Source organism: Rousettus aegyptiacus, unplaced genomic scaffold (assembly GCF_014176215.1).
Source record: "Rousettus aegyptiacus isolate mRouAeg1 unplaced genomic scaffold, mRouAeg1.p scaffold_m13_p_4, whole genome shotgun sequence".
In the NCBI taxonomy this organism is placed as follows: domain Eukaryota; kingdom Metazoa; phylum Chordata; class Mammalia; order Chiroptera; family Pteropodidae; genus Rousettus; species Rousettus aegyptiacus.
Window position 1 is genome coordinate 157,552,899 of NW_023416307.1, and position 16,991 is coordinate 157,569,889.

The 16,991-nt window shown below is 57.8% G+C and overlaps 1 protein-coding gene across 11 annotated transcripts in view; it reads right to left on the reverse strand.

Moving 5' to 3' along the window:
- ITPR1 (inositol 1,4,5-trisphosphate receptor type 1) overlaps positions 1-16,991 on the reverse strand; it is a 260,469-nt gene that overhangs the window by 157,764 nt on the left and 85,714 nt on the right. For 10 of the 11 annotated variants that reach the window (XM_016133138.2, XM_016133137.2, XM_016133135.2 and 7 more), the window contains exons 5-7: positions 10,811-10,926; positions 3,351-3,437; positions 1,447-1,605 (exon numbers count right to left, since the gene is read on the reverse strand). In XM_016133138.2, coding sequence (XP_015988624.2) covers positions 1,447-1,605; positions 3,351-3,437; positions 10,811-10,926 — 362 coding nt within the window. The remainder of the gene's footprint in view (positions 1-1,446; positions 1,606-3,350; positions 3,438-10,810; positions 10,927-16,991) is intronic. The other variant, XM_036219255.1, reaches the window with a different exon arrangement.

Sequence of the window (16,991 nt, forward strand, 5' to 3'; positions counted from 1 at the left end):
AGGCCACACTAGGAAGCACGTTTTCTGCCGTGGCCCGGTCGTGCACGCCTGCGTAGGTGTGTGTGTGTGTCTACGTGTGTGCGCATGTGTGTGTGTGACGTGCACATATGCAGACGTCTGTGTTCACCTGAAACGGGTCGCCCCAAATCGAAACGGGTCCCCATCACGTTTACCCCAGCCGGGTACTTCCTACTCCACTCCGCTTTCTACAATGACCGGCACCAGCCACTACACGGACCTCACGGCCCACGAATGGATCGACGCCTGCCATTTAAAAAACACCATCCTGCGAGAGTCACTCTGTTCAAGTCCATCTTACCTCCTCCGCCGAGGCCCAGCTCAGCGGCGATGCGGAAGGCACAGGAAAGCTAAGGACTTGCTGGAAATGGAGCTCAGGGCCAGACGCCCTGCCTTTCACTATAGGGGGGAATAAGGGGGTGGAAGAGCTGGCTCCTGAGGTGCCCAGCACCCCGCTCGTCAGTGCGATGCCTTTGGGGAGCGTGTGCAACGGAACTTTCTCTAACTCCAAATGAATAGGCTAAGTACCTCGAACAATCCAACACTCTGGGTGGAACCCCAGCTGTCCTGGACTTGTTACTCTCTGTTCTCAGAGGGTCGGCGTTTACTGAACACCAGCTGGGGGGGGGGGGGGCGGGGAGGGAGACTGCCTCATGCTGGAAGCTTCATATATGACGATAACACACACATGAACGTATACAAAAACACGTCTTTCAACCACCTGAAGCCTGTAAACTTAAACGGCAATACGGAAAAAAGGCAAAGCTGAGCTTTAGGTTCTAAGTCTAGTTGAGCATTTTGACAAGACTCCCTGCTGTTTAAGGCATATCCTTCTTTTCTTAGTGAAAAAGGGCCATTCCAGAATCTTCACGAGGTCAGAAATTCAGCCGACAGCATTTGAACACTGTTAAGAACATGCCCACGCGACGACTTGCTGATGCAGCTCGCAGGTGTCGGAACCGCTTCACGTCACAGCAAGAAGGTTTTCTGTGACTTTACGCGCTGATGGCCCCTCAGGACGGGGCCCGCTCGGGACCGGCCGCAGAGCTGCAGGCCGCCCGACGACCAGCGAAGCCGACCCCACAGTCCTCTCCCCTCCCCTGCCGCTCCTACCCCCGTCCTCCCCGTCACTGGCTACATCTCCCAACGAGAGAGGCTTTTCTGTTCCACCAACAATCCAGGCGACGTAAAGTTACCAAGGTAACGGGCCACGCATGCCATTTTCTCAGAAGCCCAGCAGGAGAAACGTGGGCATCGGATTTAGGTCATGCTTCTCTCCCGATTCCCCCGTTTCCCAAACACCGGTTACCACCGCGACTCCCTGCTTCTCCAGAGACAGGACGAGCCTCGGGTCCCGACTCTCAACCCCTGCAAGCGGACTCGGACGCATGCGGCGGCGGCCCGGCCCCCGGCTGGCGCGGCGCTTACGCTGTCGCCGATGGACCGCAGCTTGTAGAAGGGCTGGATGTAAAACCAGGACCCCTCGTTGCCGGCCTCGTCCAGCGTCACCCGCATGGCATTCTTCTCCAGCAGGGCCGGGAGCCTCTTGTTCACGGTCAGGTACTTGTTGCTTTTCAGATGCAGGAGCTGGAAACGCACCGAGAGAACGCGGTGAGTGGCGCCGCGCCCCACCCCGGGCGGGGGCCAGGGAAGCACCCCTGGCAGCACGGGAACAGCTCCGCGTCACAGCTGACCCTGCGAGGGGACAGTCCCTTCGCCTGGAAGAACGCGGCTGCTGGATTTGCACCCTGCGCTTTAGGAGAAGGCGGGGGGCGGGGAAGGCTGCCGACCCTGCAGAGACAGCCGGGCCAGCCTGGGACCCCACTGCCGCCCGCGACGTCCCCCTCTGCGTGTTAACAGATGCCGCTTCTAGAACAGTCCTGGCTGGCCCACAATCCTCTACCAGGGCTGCTGGGGTGGAGGAGTAACTGTCTGACTCGCGAGCCCCTGACGTCCCCCGGCCGTGACAGACGAGAAGGCGGGGCCCCCCTGAGCCCTCATCATGACGCCCCTGATCCTCCACCCACCTGGCCAGGTGCTGGACTCAGATGGTTTACAAACCCGCATCGCCTAGAGGTGGCTCCCCAGATCCGGGCCTGGGAGAAGTAAGGGTAAAGCGCTATTAGCTAACACGAGCTCAGAGCCAACGCTGTGACAGGCGCCCCCAGTCACCCCAGGAGGCAGACACTGCTCTTGCTCCCCTTTGCTGGTGAGCACGCAGAGGCGTGGAGGGACCTCAGTCGCACACCCTGAACTGGGACGCGCTCAGGGCCCGTGTGCTCAGCCCCTGTGCCCGCTCGTCCTCTGAGTCCCAAGGCGCTGGCCTGGCCCCGTAATACAGCTGCCACTGAACCGGGCGCCCACCTGGGCCTTGCGTCTACTCTCGACTGGACAGAACCCGAAAGGGACAAAATCTTCGAACTTTCTCTTGACAGCTGCTTCCGCTGTCTCAGCGGGCCTCACAGTCCAACAGCAAGAACCCCCGCACATAAAAGTTGGCTTTTACCAACTCGGCAATTCTCTTTTCCCCTGAGGCTCATTAGCCCTGTCCTATACTCGATAGGAACAAAAATGGGAAGGAATTCATTTGGAATTAGTAAAGTTTACACTAGTATTAGCGAGCCAGCAAAATCTTTCAAAAAGGAAAATGATGAAGCCAGACAACCAGACAGGTCAGGTCCTCAGAAGTTGGTGACTACTCTGACCCTTTGTGCCTGGGGCGAAACAATCTGGAACCCGGACAACCCGAGAGGCCATACTGGGCTCCGGACTCGCGCACACACCGTCCCCCAGCAAGGACGGACCCGCGCGGGATTTGTGAGCCAACCACGTGGCCCTGTCCCCCCGCATTTTACTCCATGTCACGCTGAAAGGCACAAGGGACGAACACATGCACCTCCCCACCCACGAGACCCAACATCACACGCTCGACCCGAAGCGACGGATATTCTCCCATCACGTCTGGTGACCGGTTCTTGAACCAAGAGATCCGAGTGACAGAGAAGCCCACTTCCACCAGACAGGAGGTTTCGAGGCGACATGAGTTAAACGAAACGGTGTCGGCCAGACTCCTTTCCATGTGGGAAGCTTCCCACTTAGGGCCAGATCTGAAACTCAGCTGCGGGGGACAGAGGTGGATTCTCACACCGCGAGAGTGCCACCCGGAAAGCCCGAGGGTCCCCCCACGGATGGAGGACCACGAGACCTTGCGGGAGGGCCCCCCACGGAGTCTCCCCGGGAAGCTGGCCAGACCCGCGTCGTGTCTGCCTTTCCGGTTTTGGGCTCCACGACGCTCCAGCCCCAGAACGCAAGGGCTGCCCTGCCCGACCCACCTGGATCACGTTGCCGTACTGGATGACCGTCCCCAGCAGCTTCCTGTTTTCCGTCTCGTTCTGCTTCTTCTCCAAGTCCGCCGCGTGCTGTGCGTGGAGAAGGGCGGTTGGTGAGAAAGAGGGAGCACTGCGCTACGCTCCCCGGCAGGGCGGCGAAGCCGGGGCGGCCCGGCCGTGCGAGGGCCCCCGGGGCCCAGGGCCACGCGCAGGGGACCGAGGACCCAGGCCACTCTGCTGTCGCTTCCCTGGCCTTTTTTGACTTTTTAAAATGTATTTTTTTTTCCTTTAAGGAATTCATGAGCATTTTGGCGCAGCTTAGCTTACATCGAAAGCTTATGTATTTTAAAGAAAACAGGGTAGAAATGAAAGGGAATGTGCATAACCTTTTTAAGATTTATGAAAAGTCCTTTTTTTAAAAGCTTTGGGGGGAAAAAAAAGCTTTAGAGTCAAATGAAACTGAACCAAATCGAAAGGCTGGTTTTGGGAGGCGCCTGGTTTTGCCCCCTGAAGTGTGTTGCTGAGCAGGAGTGAGCCCCAATTTCCTCTTCTGTAAAATGGAGATGGAAACAGCTACCTGCTCCCTGTGGGAGTCACGGGCACGGTGCCCCGTCGCTGCGGCAACGACGGCGTGTTCGTTATCACTGCCGGACGCTAATTATCATCTACTTACTTTTCATAGTCCTCCCTTGAATGGAAGATCATTATCTCAATTTTAAAAAGAAACGGACTCGGATTGAAAAGTTCGGTCGATGTCGCAAGGCTGGTTGGATGAGGGGTGCAAAGGGGGTTTATTAGAACATCTCTCCTTCTGTGGAGATTTGGAATTTTGCTGAATAACGTCTTTTTTTAAGTCACGCACCTACTAAGCAGCGGAGATCATCCCTAACCCCACATGTGGGTTAACTCCGCTCCACACGGTTACGAACAGGAATGGGAGGTGTTATGAGGACAGATTTGGCAGGTTGGGAAAATGATGAAGTTGCATAGCCTACCAGGGCCGCCAACCTGAACGACCATTTTTCTTTTCTTTTTTAAATTTTTTAAAAATTTTTAATTAATTTTTTATGGTAATGTTGGTTAACAAAATCCAGTAAGTTTCCGCTGCATACTTTAATAGTAAGGCATGTATATATTTACAGTGTGTTCGCCTCCCACATACGATTTCTTCCTGTCCCCACATACTTGACCCCCTTTACCCCGTCTACCTCCCCCACCCCCTACCCTAGTCCATTGTCCATGTCCCTCAGTCTCTGTTTGTCCTGTTCATTTGTTGCTTTTGGGTTTACATCCCACAGATAAGCACTATCATGAGGTTTTTAACTCTTTCTGTCTGGCTTATTTCGCGTAGCAGGATTATCTCAAGGTCCATCCGTGTTGTCGCAAATGGCTATATTTCATCTCTTCTTACGGCTGAGTAACATTCCCTCGTATACACGGACCACAGCTTCTTAGTTGATCATCTATCGCAGGGCGCTCCGGCTGCTTCCGTGCCCTGGCCCTGCTGCCGTGAACGTCGATCAGCGTGCACACATCTTTTCGGAGGTGGGGTGTCCAGCTGAACCGCCATTCTTCATCCGCTTCCCCATGCTACTCTGAAAGCACTGTCAGCACGCGGTAACGATGCTCACGGGATGCTGGCTTCATCCCAGGCGGTGAGGAAGCCGTTGTTCCGAGCCCCGTCTCCTAAACCACGGCTAAGGGGAGCAGGAGCAAAGCAACAGGGAAGAAACGCGGTTCTGATCTGACGGATGAGAAAACCCTGATGACCGCTCGTGCTCCGGGACCGCTGCCAGCATGCCCTTCCTTGAGGCGAGAAGCCGCTAGGCGTGGGTGAGCGGGCCTCTTCCCCAGGTCATGGACCCTTCCGGCCTCGCTCCCGGCTCCGCCACCCCAGGCTGGCTTTCTCAGCTCGGCCGGGTCGCTGCATCTCAAGCCTCACTCAGCAGTCTCGTCCGCAAAATGGGGACGTGCAACCTCTTAGGGCTCTTCCCACGATCAGAGAAAACACGAGCCAGGCGTATAACAAGCATTCAATAAAGGTCGACCATCATTATATGCAGGTCTCTAAAACGAAGCAATGTCCTCGGGATGGAAGCTTAGAAAGGTGGACTAAAGGGGCTGGGTGAAGAATGCCCCAGCTCCTCAAATTCAGCATCTGCTCTACCTCCACCTGGAACGGAGGTATTGTTGGGAAGATAGACCGTGTGAGACAACGAGCTCAGGAAGCAATCCTCGACCGCAAGGAAGCCGCACCGCAGGAGTCCGAGGATGTGCGGGAGGAGGTCCCCGACCCCCGTGGGAGGAGGTCACCCCGAGTCTGTTGCCTCTGCCTCCCCGGTGGGAGGTCACCCCGAGTCTGCTGCACCCACCCCCGGTGGGAGGAGGTCACCCCGAGTCTGCTGCCTCTGCCTCCCCGGTGGGAGGCTCCCACTCTCTCGTGGAAGCCCACTGAGAGTGAAGCCCACTGAGCTCAAGACACATCCAGAAGTAACACCAGCTGGCCCTGGCAATCCCCAGCACCCGGGCACGGTCCGCTCTCCATAAACACCCTCCCTTACCCGCCCCCCATCTCTGCCCCTGTCCGCGCCGGTGCCGCGCCCGCCCCAGGGACCCCTCTCTCTCTCCAGCACCCCGCGGGCAGCGCTACACCCAAGACCTTGCACTGAAACCCAGCAGAAGACAGGGTGGCGCTCTGTCGAGAGCCATCTGTTCTGCCGAGCAGTTCTCGGCTAATATAGAAATTCAAGGAAAACCATGTAGAAGGGAGAAAAAAAATCAATAGATTCAGCAAAATAAAACATACTGTTTTCCAACAAACCAGCATAATTTTTTTCTGTGCTCAAAACATCACGCTGAAAGAATTCACTGCAGGGAATCATGAAGTACTGTTTTTCATAGTTAAATGGTATCAGGGCCCTTGTTTCAGAGAGAAAAGTCCCGTGGACCTTCCTCTTACTTTCAAGAATTGCCAGTGGCCTGAGTTTAAGAAAAGTTCATCTAAAATATTAAGTTCCTACCTACGCTTAGACTATGTATAAAAGTAGCAATTCTCTAACAGTCACTGGCGTATCTAAAAAAAAGTCAAATTAGTTATTGAGAAGCCATACCCTCTGTATCGAAGACTAAGTAAACACTAGCATTTGTCCAAAAACATACGAGAAGTAAAATTAGAACAGAAAATGCAACAAAATTGGAGGAAAAATCTCCACAAACTTCTAATATCAAACACCACATCTGAAACCATCGAGAGGTTTAATAATGACCAAGCCTCCATGTAACGACTGAATGACCATTCAATGCACTGAGCTTATGAATCATTCTAAGAATTCACTTTTCCTACAAGCTCTTTGTTTAAGGAGGAAACTATCCAAGTCATTTCACCTTCCATTAACTGTGCAAACACTGTATGTACGTTCGTTTGAGTCCACACATCAATCCTTAGACAGCTCCCTCCAAAAAACCAAATTCGGGTGTTTATGCCCAGTTTCATTGAGATGTAATTGACATACACCACTATCCAATCTGGCCGGCAGACAGAAACGTCCGTCCTGATTTTCAGGTTTAACAGGTGAGACAAAAGGTAGACAAAAAGGCAATAAGGTCCGACGTATACCTGGGCCCACCGACCGAGGCGGCGTCCAGCCCTGAAAAGGACAGGATGTGGGGCGTGAACCCCGTAAGCACTGAGGGGCTCACGCTCTAGGACCACCGAGCGCTATGATCCCCTTGAAGGTGACCTGGCAGAAGCCGTCAAGACGTTTTCAGAGGGCGTAACTTTGGCGTAGCCATCGCATTTCCAGGAGATTCTCCTGAGGAGCTGATCGGGCACGTGCACGAGGCCCTGGCACCTGTTTTTCGGAATGGCAAAACCCGCCAGGCTCCTGCACACGCACGCGCGCACACGCACGCACCCGCCACAGGGACCGGCTGGCTGAAGCCACGGGACGTGTGCACCTGCCACCCTTCCCCCTGTGCGGCAGCTGGAGGGCTGTTTCTTCACTTCTACGCAGAAAGTCGTGCTCTGCGCTGTGGCCTCAGCCGCTGCGCGTCACAGACTCACCGCGCTCCCTAGGCAACGTCAAGGCCAAGGCCACCCTACCCCCCCATTATCGTATTTCAGAAACAGGGAAGCCATTATTAAGCTACCACAGAACGGTCACTGGAACGACGGGGAAAGCTTATTCCCCCAAGGTCGACGAGCTCTGAATGACACGGGACCCTGACGTGAAGAGCCAGCGACGCCGGACCGAGGCTTCGGGAGCCAGTGGAGGAGGTCACTCCAGCAGAGGGGACGGACACACGCAACCGGCCACTAGGTGGCGCTCTCCTTCAGAGCGGCGTTTCTGTCCCCGTCAGGAGGAAGTCGAGTGGTCTGGCCGACGAATTCCTTAAATGGCATTAATTTAAAATAATCTGACCTCTGACTGGGGTCCTGCACAGGAGCTGACGAAAATAAAAATGGAAACCCACTGGAGACTGGCCACCCGCCCCCAAAGGCAAGCGGCTGCCGGAAACACGACGTTTTAAGGACGGCACTAAAGCATGCAGCTAACTTTCAGACGCTAGGGGAAGAAGGTCCGAACGAACAGGAAAATAAGAACCACAGAGATGCAACACCCAAGACCCGAAAGTCACTCCGGCAACCTAAATCAGAACAAAGGACTGCCCGAAAACGAGAATGGTTTTTAAAGCATGAACTGCATTTAAAAAAAAAAAAAAAGAGAGAGAGAGAGAGAGAGCTGTGTTTTAACTTGATTGATAAGGAGTCCGACGTTCCTGGACACCTTGAGGGCTGCATCCTACGACCGTGCGGCTTTCACGGCTCGTGGGAGGAGCGCCCGGAACTGCGGGTGGGGCGGATCGCAGGCCGCGGGGGCCAGCGGGCGGCCAGGGAACGCCGCCCGGCCCGAGCCCTTCCTGCCCCGGTGTCCAGCGCGTGCCTGAGGCTTTAATTCGATTAAAAACTGAGGTATTTATACATCAGCATGGATTTTCAGCTTCTCCTGGACGCACTCCAGGCCCACCTGCCCACGCAGCAGCAGCGGGGGCTGGAACTGCCCCTTCCGGGGCTCACGGGCACACCCCACTCAGCAGCCTGGCCTGCCGAGTCCCCTTTATTCCAGCCGGCTTCCCGCTTGGCCGAGAGGAATCTGAATTAACAACCCCTGCTGTAAAACCATAGCGGGAGGAAGGGTTTGAGATGCTCTAATAAGATTTCCTCGAACAGAAAGATTTTCAGACCAGAAAAGGAAAGGCAGGACTACGGAGGGCTCCTGCCGCCAAGGTGGCCCCCCAGGCATGGGTGCTACACAGCCCTGCCCCAGCCGCCCCCCAACCCCCACCAGGAGGCCCACAGGCCTGAGCGGCCTGCACTGGCCACCCCGCTACATTCGCAGGCTCCAGCGCAGACTTCGGGGCGATTCTGGTCGTCACAGTGACCGGCGGAGGAGGAGGCACCGCTGATTTGCAGGGGACAGGGGACGGGGCGGCCGACGCCCTGACCGAGGACGAACGTCGCTCTCCCGTACCTCCTCCGCCTGCTTGGACACGCGTGTGGGCTGAAAAGCTGTCCCCAGGTTCCAGGCCGAAGCGCTCACCCCGTCTGACGCAGCGACACACCGCGTGGTGGCCTTGCATGGCATGACTCACACTGCTACACACATGCGTTTCCAAAAGTGCAAGTCCTGTTAGCAAAGCGTGCACTGCTGACCGTTCTGGAAAGTCATGCTACGGAAAACAGGCTTCCGGGTCCCCGGGGCCACACGCCTGCGCCGGTCACAGCCTTGGCTGCTGCGTCCGTGGGGCTGGACCAAACAGGTCCACGCGTCTGCTTCCTGCGCCCTGCACGGTGCTCACGCCCGAGCGGCAACTGACCGAAGCACACAGTTACAAAACGTGTTCCTTCTGTGTCTCCTTGGTAAGCCGTTTTTCAGAATGTGGTATCTCGGGAGGTTGTGTTATTTGTGAATATTATTTCCTGTTTGTACAGTTGCATAGTATTTGCTATTAAGAGGGATCACTGGGTTTGCTGAGCTTGAGAATGTGTGCCCTGAAACCACTGAAACAATGATGCAGTTCCTGAAGTCTCCAGAGCAACCTCTTTGCTTCCGCTGTTTCTTCTTCCTTTATCCTGACTCCTACAGACGGCTCTTCCTCCAGGAAGCCCTCCCTGACCACCGTACCGCCCACCCTTACTCACGCAGAGGGATGTGTGTGCCCCTGCCAGGTGCTCCCACCACCTTGGTGATCAGCCCTGTAACAGCACACGCCACACTCTCTTGTCACCACCTCTTGATTCTCCACTAGTGGCTGCGAAGCTCCCCGGTAGGCTAAGAAACTGTCGGTGTTGCCACCAGCGCCTAGCGCAGTGCTCACTCACTCCGCAAGCCTTTCCTGAGCACCTGCTGTGTGCCAGACACTATCAGATGGCACTGGGATACAGCGGGGGGCAGGACAGACAGACGCCGCCCCTCGCCTAAGGGAGCCGTCATCCTGGCGTGACAGCAGGCGGGGCTCAGTGCTGAGGACGGAAGCCGCGAACAGGGTCCGTGATGGAAGGCAGGCGCAGGACGCCGCGCAGGTGAGGCGGGAGGCGGAGGTCTCGCCGAGACGACCCTTAAACAGACACACGGCGGAGGTGACGGTCTGGGCTGAAGAGGAGCCGGGAGAAGCCGTGCCGACGTCCCACAGTTCTCTGTGGTGCTCGGGAAACGAGACGGAACGCGATGAAGCCGGCCCGCAGGGTGCGCGCGGCTCGGGATCCCCCATGGGGAAGGCGGGGCCCGGCGGGCACGGAGTCCGCGCCGCGTCCCACATGCAGGGGGAGTGACGGCTCATGCGTCCTTGCGCTGGACGATGAGCTCGCAGCGGGGAGGAGCCAGGTCTCTTCACTGCACCTGGAGCACTGAGTGGTGACCGTGACCCGCCTCTCCTTGGGGACAGCACCCTTTCGTCCTTTATTAAAGGACATAAGGAAGCTGGTGCCCGGAGCGGGAGGGCTGCGGAGCAGATCATCCCCGCCCGGCACACCTGGTGGCCGCCCACAAGCCCTCTCCACCCAGCGTGCCTGGACCGTGAGCCGGTGGCCACCTGGGGGCCACCCGCGGGCCCTCCCCACCCAGTGCGCCCGGACGCACCGGCGGCCCCCGCGAGCCCTTGGCACGGGCTCCCCACCCAGCACGCCCGGATGCCCAGACACACGCCAGGGGCCACCTGGGGGCCACCCGCGGGCCCCTCCCGCCCCCACCCCCACCCCCACCCCCACCCCCACCCCCACCCCCACCCCTGCCCAGCGCGCCCGGACGCGCCGGCGGCCCCCGCGAGCCCTCGGCACGGGCTCCCCACCCAGCAGGCCCGGATGCCCAGACATGTGCCAGGGGCCACCCGGGGGCCACCCGCGGGCCCCTCCCGCCCCCACCCCCGCCCAGTGCGCCCGGACGGCCCCCGCGGGCCGTACTCACGTGCAGCTTGTTGAGCAGCACCGCGTCCGTCGTGCTGTTGGCCCCCGGCTTGGCCGCTTTCCAGAACTGCTTCTGGGCGGAGTAGCGGTTCATGGGACACAGCTTGAAGAGGCAGTCTAGGAGGGAAGCCGGCACAGCGCGTTACTGAGGACGGGCGCGCGGAGCCCGGGGGGCCGTCCCCCTGTGGTCCACGCGGGGCCTCCGCGGGCACGGCTGAGCCTCAGCGACAAGGTGCAGCCTGCCCTTGACCTTTCGTCCTCACTGCCGCCGTGGGAGGTTACCCATGACGAGGCTTCTAGAAAGTCAGTCACTTGCCACACAGCCGGAGAGTGGCAGGGCTGGGACTGAGTCCGAGTGCAGCGTCCTTCCTGCCGCCCACAGACGGACAGACATGGGGACGAGCAGGGCCGCGGTGCGCGCGAGCGTTTTCCCACGGAAATCCAGGCGCACTGAGAAAGACTGCCGCAGAAGCCCTGCGGGCGGACCTCCTGGGCGGCAGGTGGACCTCCTGGGCGGCGGGCGGACCTCCTGGGCGGCGGGCGGTCCGAGGGCGGACGCGAGACCACGCTCCAGGGGCGGGAGGGGAACACCGGGACCTGTCCCGAGACAGGCAGGCCCTCGTCCCCGAGTCCCCGCGCAGCGTGACGTCCTACCCGCCAGGTGCGCCTGGGCTCGCGTGACTTTCCGCCCTGTCCAACGGAGAACCAACCCTTGCAGAGCGGACTAGTGGCCTCAGAAGATGACCGCGGCGAAATCCAAACACCAAAGGTAGCGGCAACACAAACCCGGCAAACAAGAAAAAGGCAGCGCCAACCCGACCCTGTCTTAAACTCCTGTCAGCGCTCTCAGGTAAAAATAATGACGATCTGATCAGATCTGGAAAAAGTCACCCAGATGTCAGAAATCGTAAAGAAAACCACTTAAAATATCGTCCCCAATGATGACCTTTATCCCAAAGCTCCTGTGTGCCTTAAGTTGTTAATGATAACGTGATCATCGTGAACGACAGGGCAGTGCACTATTTTTAATCTTAATCTTTTTCATTAGCATCTCTTTTCCTGCTTGCTTTTATAATGTTGACATACTAACACACGTATGTAACTTTTAAACACATACGGGCACAGATACAGACACGCATACATACATAGCTTAGGGGTATGTTTTCAAAATTTTTAATAGGGATATGACATCAAAAAACTTTAGAAAAACTGCCCCAGAAAACTACTACTAAAAAATTGTTATTGGGATATAGTGCTGAAATGTTTACATTTTGACACACTGGGTTTTCGAATGGTAAATGTCCAGAGAGTAAGATTAATAAATTTGGAATGAATACCCAGATTGGAAAAAATTATACCCTGAAAGTAGATCAGAACAAGCTTTAAGGAAAGTTCATCTGCTAACCGGACCTTTATTTTTATCTGTTCACTAAAAGATTCCCTTAAAAAACCCTGAACAAGCGAACATCTAGTTACTGTCTTAGTCACGTAACTGTCTCCAAGTAACCGAGTTTCCCTTGCTGTCGGGCTCACAGACACGAGGCCGTTCCTCTAAATCAGACTGCCCCTGCTTCTAGACAGGGACACATTTCTACCAAGCACGATACTGCACAAACACTCCACCTTGCTCAGGAAAACAGTAAATAACTGCTTCACCATAGAACCGAAAGGCACCTTCCGCCACCCATGACATCCTTCGTCACAAGCGGGCCTCAGGTAAGGGCAAGACCAGCGACGTCCGTCTTCATGAGCGCACACGAGGCCCCACCTCAGTCTCCAGGGACTGAGGGCCGCAGGGAAAGGGAGGCCTGCTCTCCCCGCCTCGTATGAAAACCACAGGTCACGCCGCTGACCACAGCAGTGGAGACGTAACGTCATCACTGAGAGACGAGGTTTCCCCCAGCGCTGACATATGTGAACTCGTCATCACCCCACGGACAGTCACACACCACCACGGGACTCCCGGCCGGCGATGTCCCAGGGATGACGCAGGCCAGAGGGTGGCGTCAGGTCTGGGTGAAGGAGACTTTGCTGATAATCACACGACCTTGACACAGCATTCTACACGTTTAAGTCATCGTGTTAACATCTAACACGGGCTCACTTTATGGACCAGACGGGATTAACCATTTCAGATTTCGTTGATAATGAGACATGAACTGTCTACTTTCTTCCCCCAACGGCCTTTCTGTGATCACGGCCAGAGGGCACACATTCCAGACCCTGGCTGGACAGATGCTCCCGTGGGGACCAGCCGGGCCGGACGCCATGGAAAGGACGCACAACGGCAGCTCACGGTCCGGCCGAGTCACGTGCCCGCCGAGCGCATGAACCGGCCAGGATCAGGCCCCGCGCTTCGGGCAGCGGGACGTTCGTCCACGGGTCTGAGCACCACCAGCCCGACTGGAGCCCCGCGCCACCTTCCACAGGCCACGCAGAGCGTGCGCCGGAGCCGCGCACCCCGGCGAGGCGTCCGCGTGAACAGACCAGACGCACGAACGTGCTCATGCCTGAACCGAATCAGCCTCGCCGGCGCCGCCCGCCTTCCCCGTCGCCTAGCAACCAACTCAGAGTGAAAAATTAAATTAAGCAGTTCGAATGTGGTGGTAAAGTCACCTTCTGAAATTCTGCGACTCAGCAGCTCCGTATCGCCCCTGGCTATCTGGACAGCGTGGCAGGGCCGAGTCCCAGCTCCGCCGGACCCTCGCGGCGTGCTAAGTATAGAAACACACGGATGCAGGGAGTCCAGGAAGAGCACACGCAGCACCTGCTTGGGCGACGGGAGAGCGCTGTGCGTGTGTGTCCGTGTGCTGAGCGCGCCCCGAAGACACGCCACGAAGAACACCTTCCGCGGCAAGAGTCACTTCAGGCCTTTGAAGAACACGCCAAGCCAAGCTTTCAAAAAACCACTTTGGAACGTTCCTGCGTTTTAGCAGACGCCACGCCGGGCCAGCCCGGAAGCGAGCCGGGGGGGCGGGGGGTGGGGGTTACGTGCTAAGGGGCTGTGTGCGCAGGACCCCGGACGGAGCGGCCACGGGCGGCCTTCCGCGTTTCCCGCGGCGCGCCGGAACGTGGCTGCAGGGGGCACGTTCGCTCCCGCGCTCGGTAACGCGCCGACAACGCGGCGAGCACCGTGCGCAGGTGAGAGGGGACGCCGGGAGCCCCCGCGGTGGGTCCCACGGGGAGGGAGAAAGTGAGGCTCAGAGCCGACCTCACGGGGAGCCACGCCCGGCTGAGCCAGAGGGTAAGGGCCGCGTGCCGGGCGGGACAGCGGCCGGAAGCCCAGCTCGCCCACACCGAGCTCCGTCCCCACGCGGGAAGGCTGGGGTGGGAGGCGCCCGGGGGCCCAGCCCTCCGTCCTGCCGCACGACGACGGCCAGCACTGAATCGCGCTGGACCCCAGGGCTCCAGCGGTGACGCAGGCATGGCCTCTGGAGTCGCTTCCAGCTCCAGGTCCCAGGAGCCCAGTCGTGTATGTAACTGCTGTTTATCAAAGCGCCTAATGTGTGCAGGGAACAGTACTCGGTGCTGGAAATAGAATCGTGAACCAGGTGCACAAGTCTCTCCACAGAATCCTAGCGACAGCGAAAACCTAGACCGAAGGTCAAGTTCACTTACGGCAGGTGGGAAGCACTGCGAAGGCGAGAATCTCACGGTGACCAGCCTTGTGGCTGGTGTGGGGGGGGGGGCTCACGCGGGGTCCCCAAGACAGGCCCCGCCAGCGCCGTGGCCCCAGGGGGCAGAGGGTGACGAGGGACCAGCCTGACAGACGCCTGGAGGCAAAGCCTCCCGGGCCGGGGCAGCAGCAAGTGCGAAGGGCCCGAGTTGGAAGCAAATCTCGCCAAGGCTGAAAACCCCGGGAAACGCGGGCTGGAGGGGGGGGTGGGGGCGGAGCCGTGGGCAGGGCTCACCCCATGAGTAACGCAGGGCTGGCACCTTCTGGCTTGTGTCCCCAAGGGACCTTTCTTCTGGCTGACGGCGCCCGCTGGGAGGGAAGGCCGAGGGGGGCGATTTGGGGGAGAGCAGGGAGCACGGGGACTTTCGTTCGGGCCGCGCTTCGCTCCGGGGGCCGGTGACACACCCCCGCGAGCTGCCGGGGGGCGTCCGTCAACCAGGAGCGCGACGCCCCGGAGCCGTCGGCTATTTCAGGAGGTGAGGGGGAGACAGGGGAAGGCTGGGGGTGCCAGGGAGAAGAACGTGGAGGAAGTCGGTATCGCAGAGACAATGTCACTTCCATCTGCCGCAGGGAGAGCCAGCCAGATCTAGAGAATACGCTCGTGGAGGCTGACAAAAGCTTGAACCCGATTCAAAGTCTTCCTCACGCAGAATAAAGACCTTCCTCTCCTTTCCCCTCCAACGCCCTCCCCACCCCCTCCCCGCAAAAAAAAAAAAAAAAAAAAAAAAAAACCAACACGAGGAAAATGGGAAGCAAAAAACCCAACTCCGTTCTTCTGCGAAACCCAACCCCGTCTCCCGAGCTGCGGTAACGAGGCTGGGAAGGGGCTGGAGGGAGGGGCTGCACGGCCCGCGGGAAGGGGACCCTGCGCCTGCAGAGGGAGCCCCAGTGAGAAGCAGGGCGCCCGGCCCCGTGGCGCCTGAGGCGGCTCGGGAAGCCGTGATGCCGCCGCAGGGCACGTCGCGGCCCAACCTGGAGCAGGGACAAAGGGCTCCAGGGGCTGCGGGCGGCGTGAGGACCAGAGTGACAGGCCACACTCTGTCCACAGGGAGACACGCCGCAGCTTCCAGAGGAAGAGGGCTCGGGAGATGCGACCGAAGAGCCAAGCAGATGAGGGAAAACGGGATGGCTCCCGACTCCGGGAGAGGGCGTCGTGAACGCCGTACGTCTTCAGCGCGTCAGCGAGAAATATTTACACAGTCATGGAAGTCTAAGACTGAAAATGACTTCAGCCAAAAAGGGCGTGGGGGGGGGGCATAACTCTAGTGGGAGGAGAAACGGGAACGCGCCAGAGAGCTGAGCAACCCTGTTAAGCAGGGAGTCAAGGGACAAATCGAAAATGGATCCATCTCCAGAGCGCGAGAGACACCCCACCTGGAAACACGGTATCAGGAAAACGTTACAATGTTGCAAACCCGTGCCTGGGAAGCGGGAAGGCCTGAGGTATCAGACAGACCAGACCTTCTGCATTGCCTCAATATTGGACTTTTTTGGTTCAGATGAGACTCACTGGACACAGTTAACCGTTTTAAAGTGAACAGTGGCATTTAGTACATTCACAATGTTGTATGCCACCCCCTCTCTGTATTTCCAAAACATCACCCCCCGAAAGGAGGCTCTGTATCTAGGAAGCGGTCCCCCTCAACACCCCCCAATTTTTAAAGGATGTGCACGTATCAGCGAGAACGTTTAACTTACATAAACCACCCTTTTGTACTCGATCACAGCTCAGTTTTTACTGACCTGTCACTTAACGGCCACAGAGTGACGAAGGCGACAAATCGGCTCATGCCATGAACGAGGGGTGGGGGTGGGGTGCAGAAAGCCGCCTGCAGGGAGGGCACAGCCAGGGCAGCTACCGCGGACGGCACCCCGGCACGAGTCACGATGAGTAAACGCACGGAGCCTGCGCCATACCATCCAGCCATCCTGCTCCTGGGCAAACGTCGTGCAGACGCGCCCCGCAGGTCCTCGGGCCTCACGCGCCCACAGGTAGGAGGAGGTCCTGGGGACTGGGGAGCAGGGCCGTGAGGAGGCACCCCTGGCCCTAATGGCGCAGGCTGGTGGCCACGCACGACTTGCAGGTCACGGGTGATGGCCAATCACACGGCCCTGCCACGAGGCAGAGGAGCTAAGCGAGGCAGCCCAGGGCGAGAAATGAGTTTGCCGCGCACCTGGCCCACGTCTGCTGCAGTCTGTGTCCTTGTCACTCCCTCTGACCCCACGCACTGGCTGCAGTTATGGCTGTCAGCTAGACAAGCACAGTCTCACGCAGCCGGACCAACCGCAGGGACCGAGAGGGAAAACAATCAACAGGCTCTCATTTTTCTAAAAAGTCTTCATTCGGTCAGTACAAATAAATGCAGCTTTATATAGGGAGAAATCAAAGGGAGCTATACTTACGAAGAAAAGTGTAAGTGTTAATTGTTCGTATCTTGCTTTCTTTTAAAGAGGATAAAAGGCAACAGAATACAAATTTCAGAAGGGACAATAAAATGAACAAAGA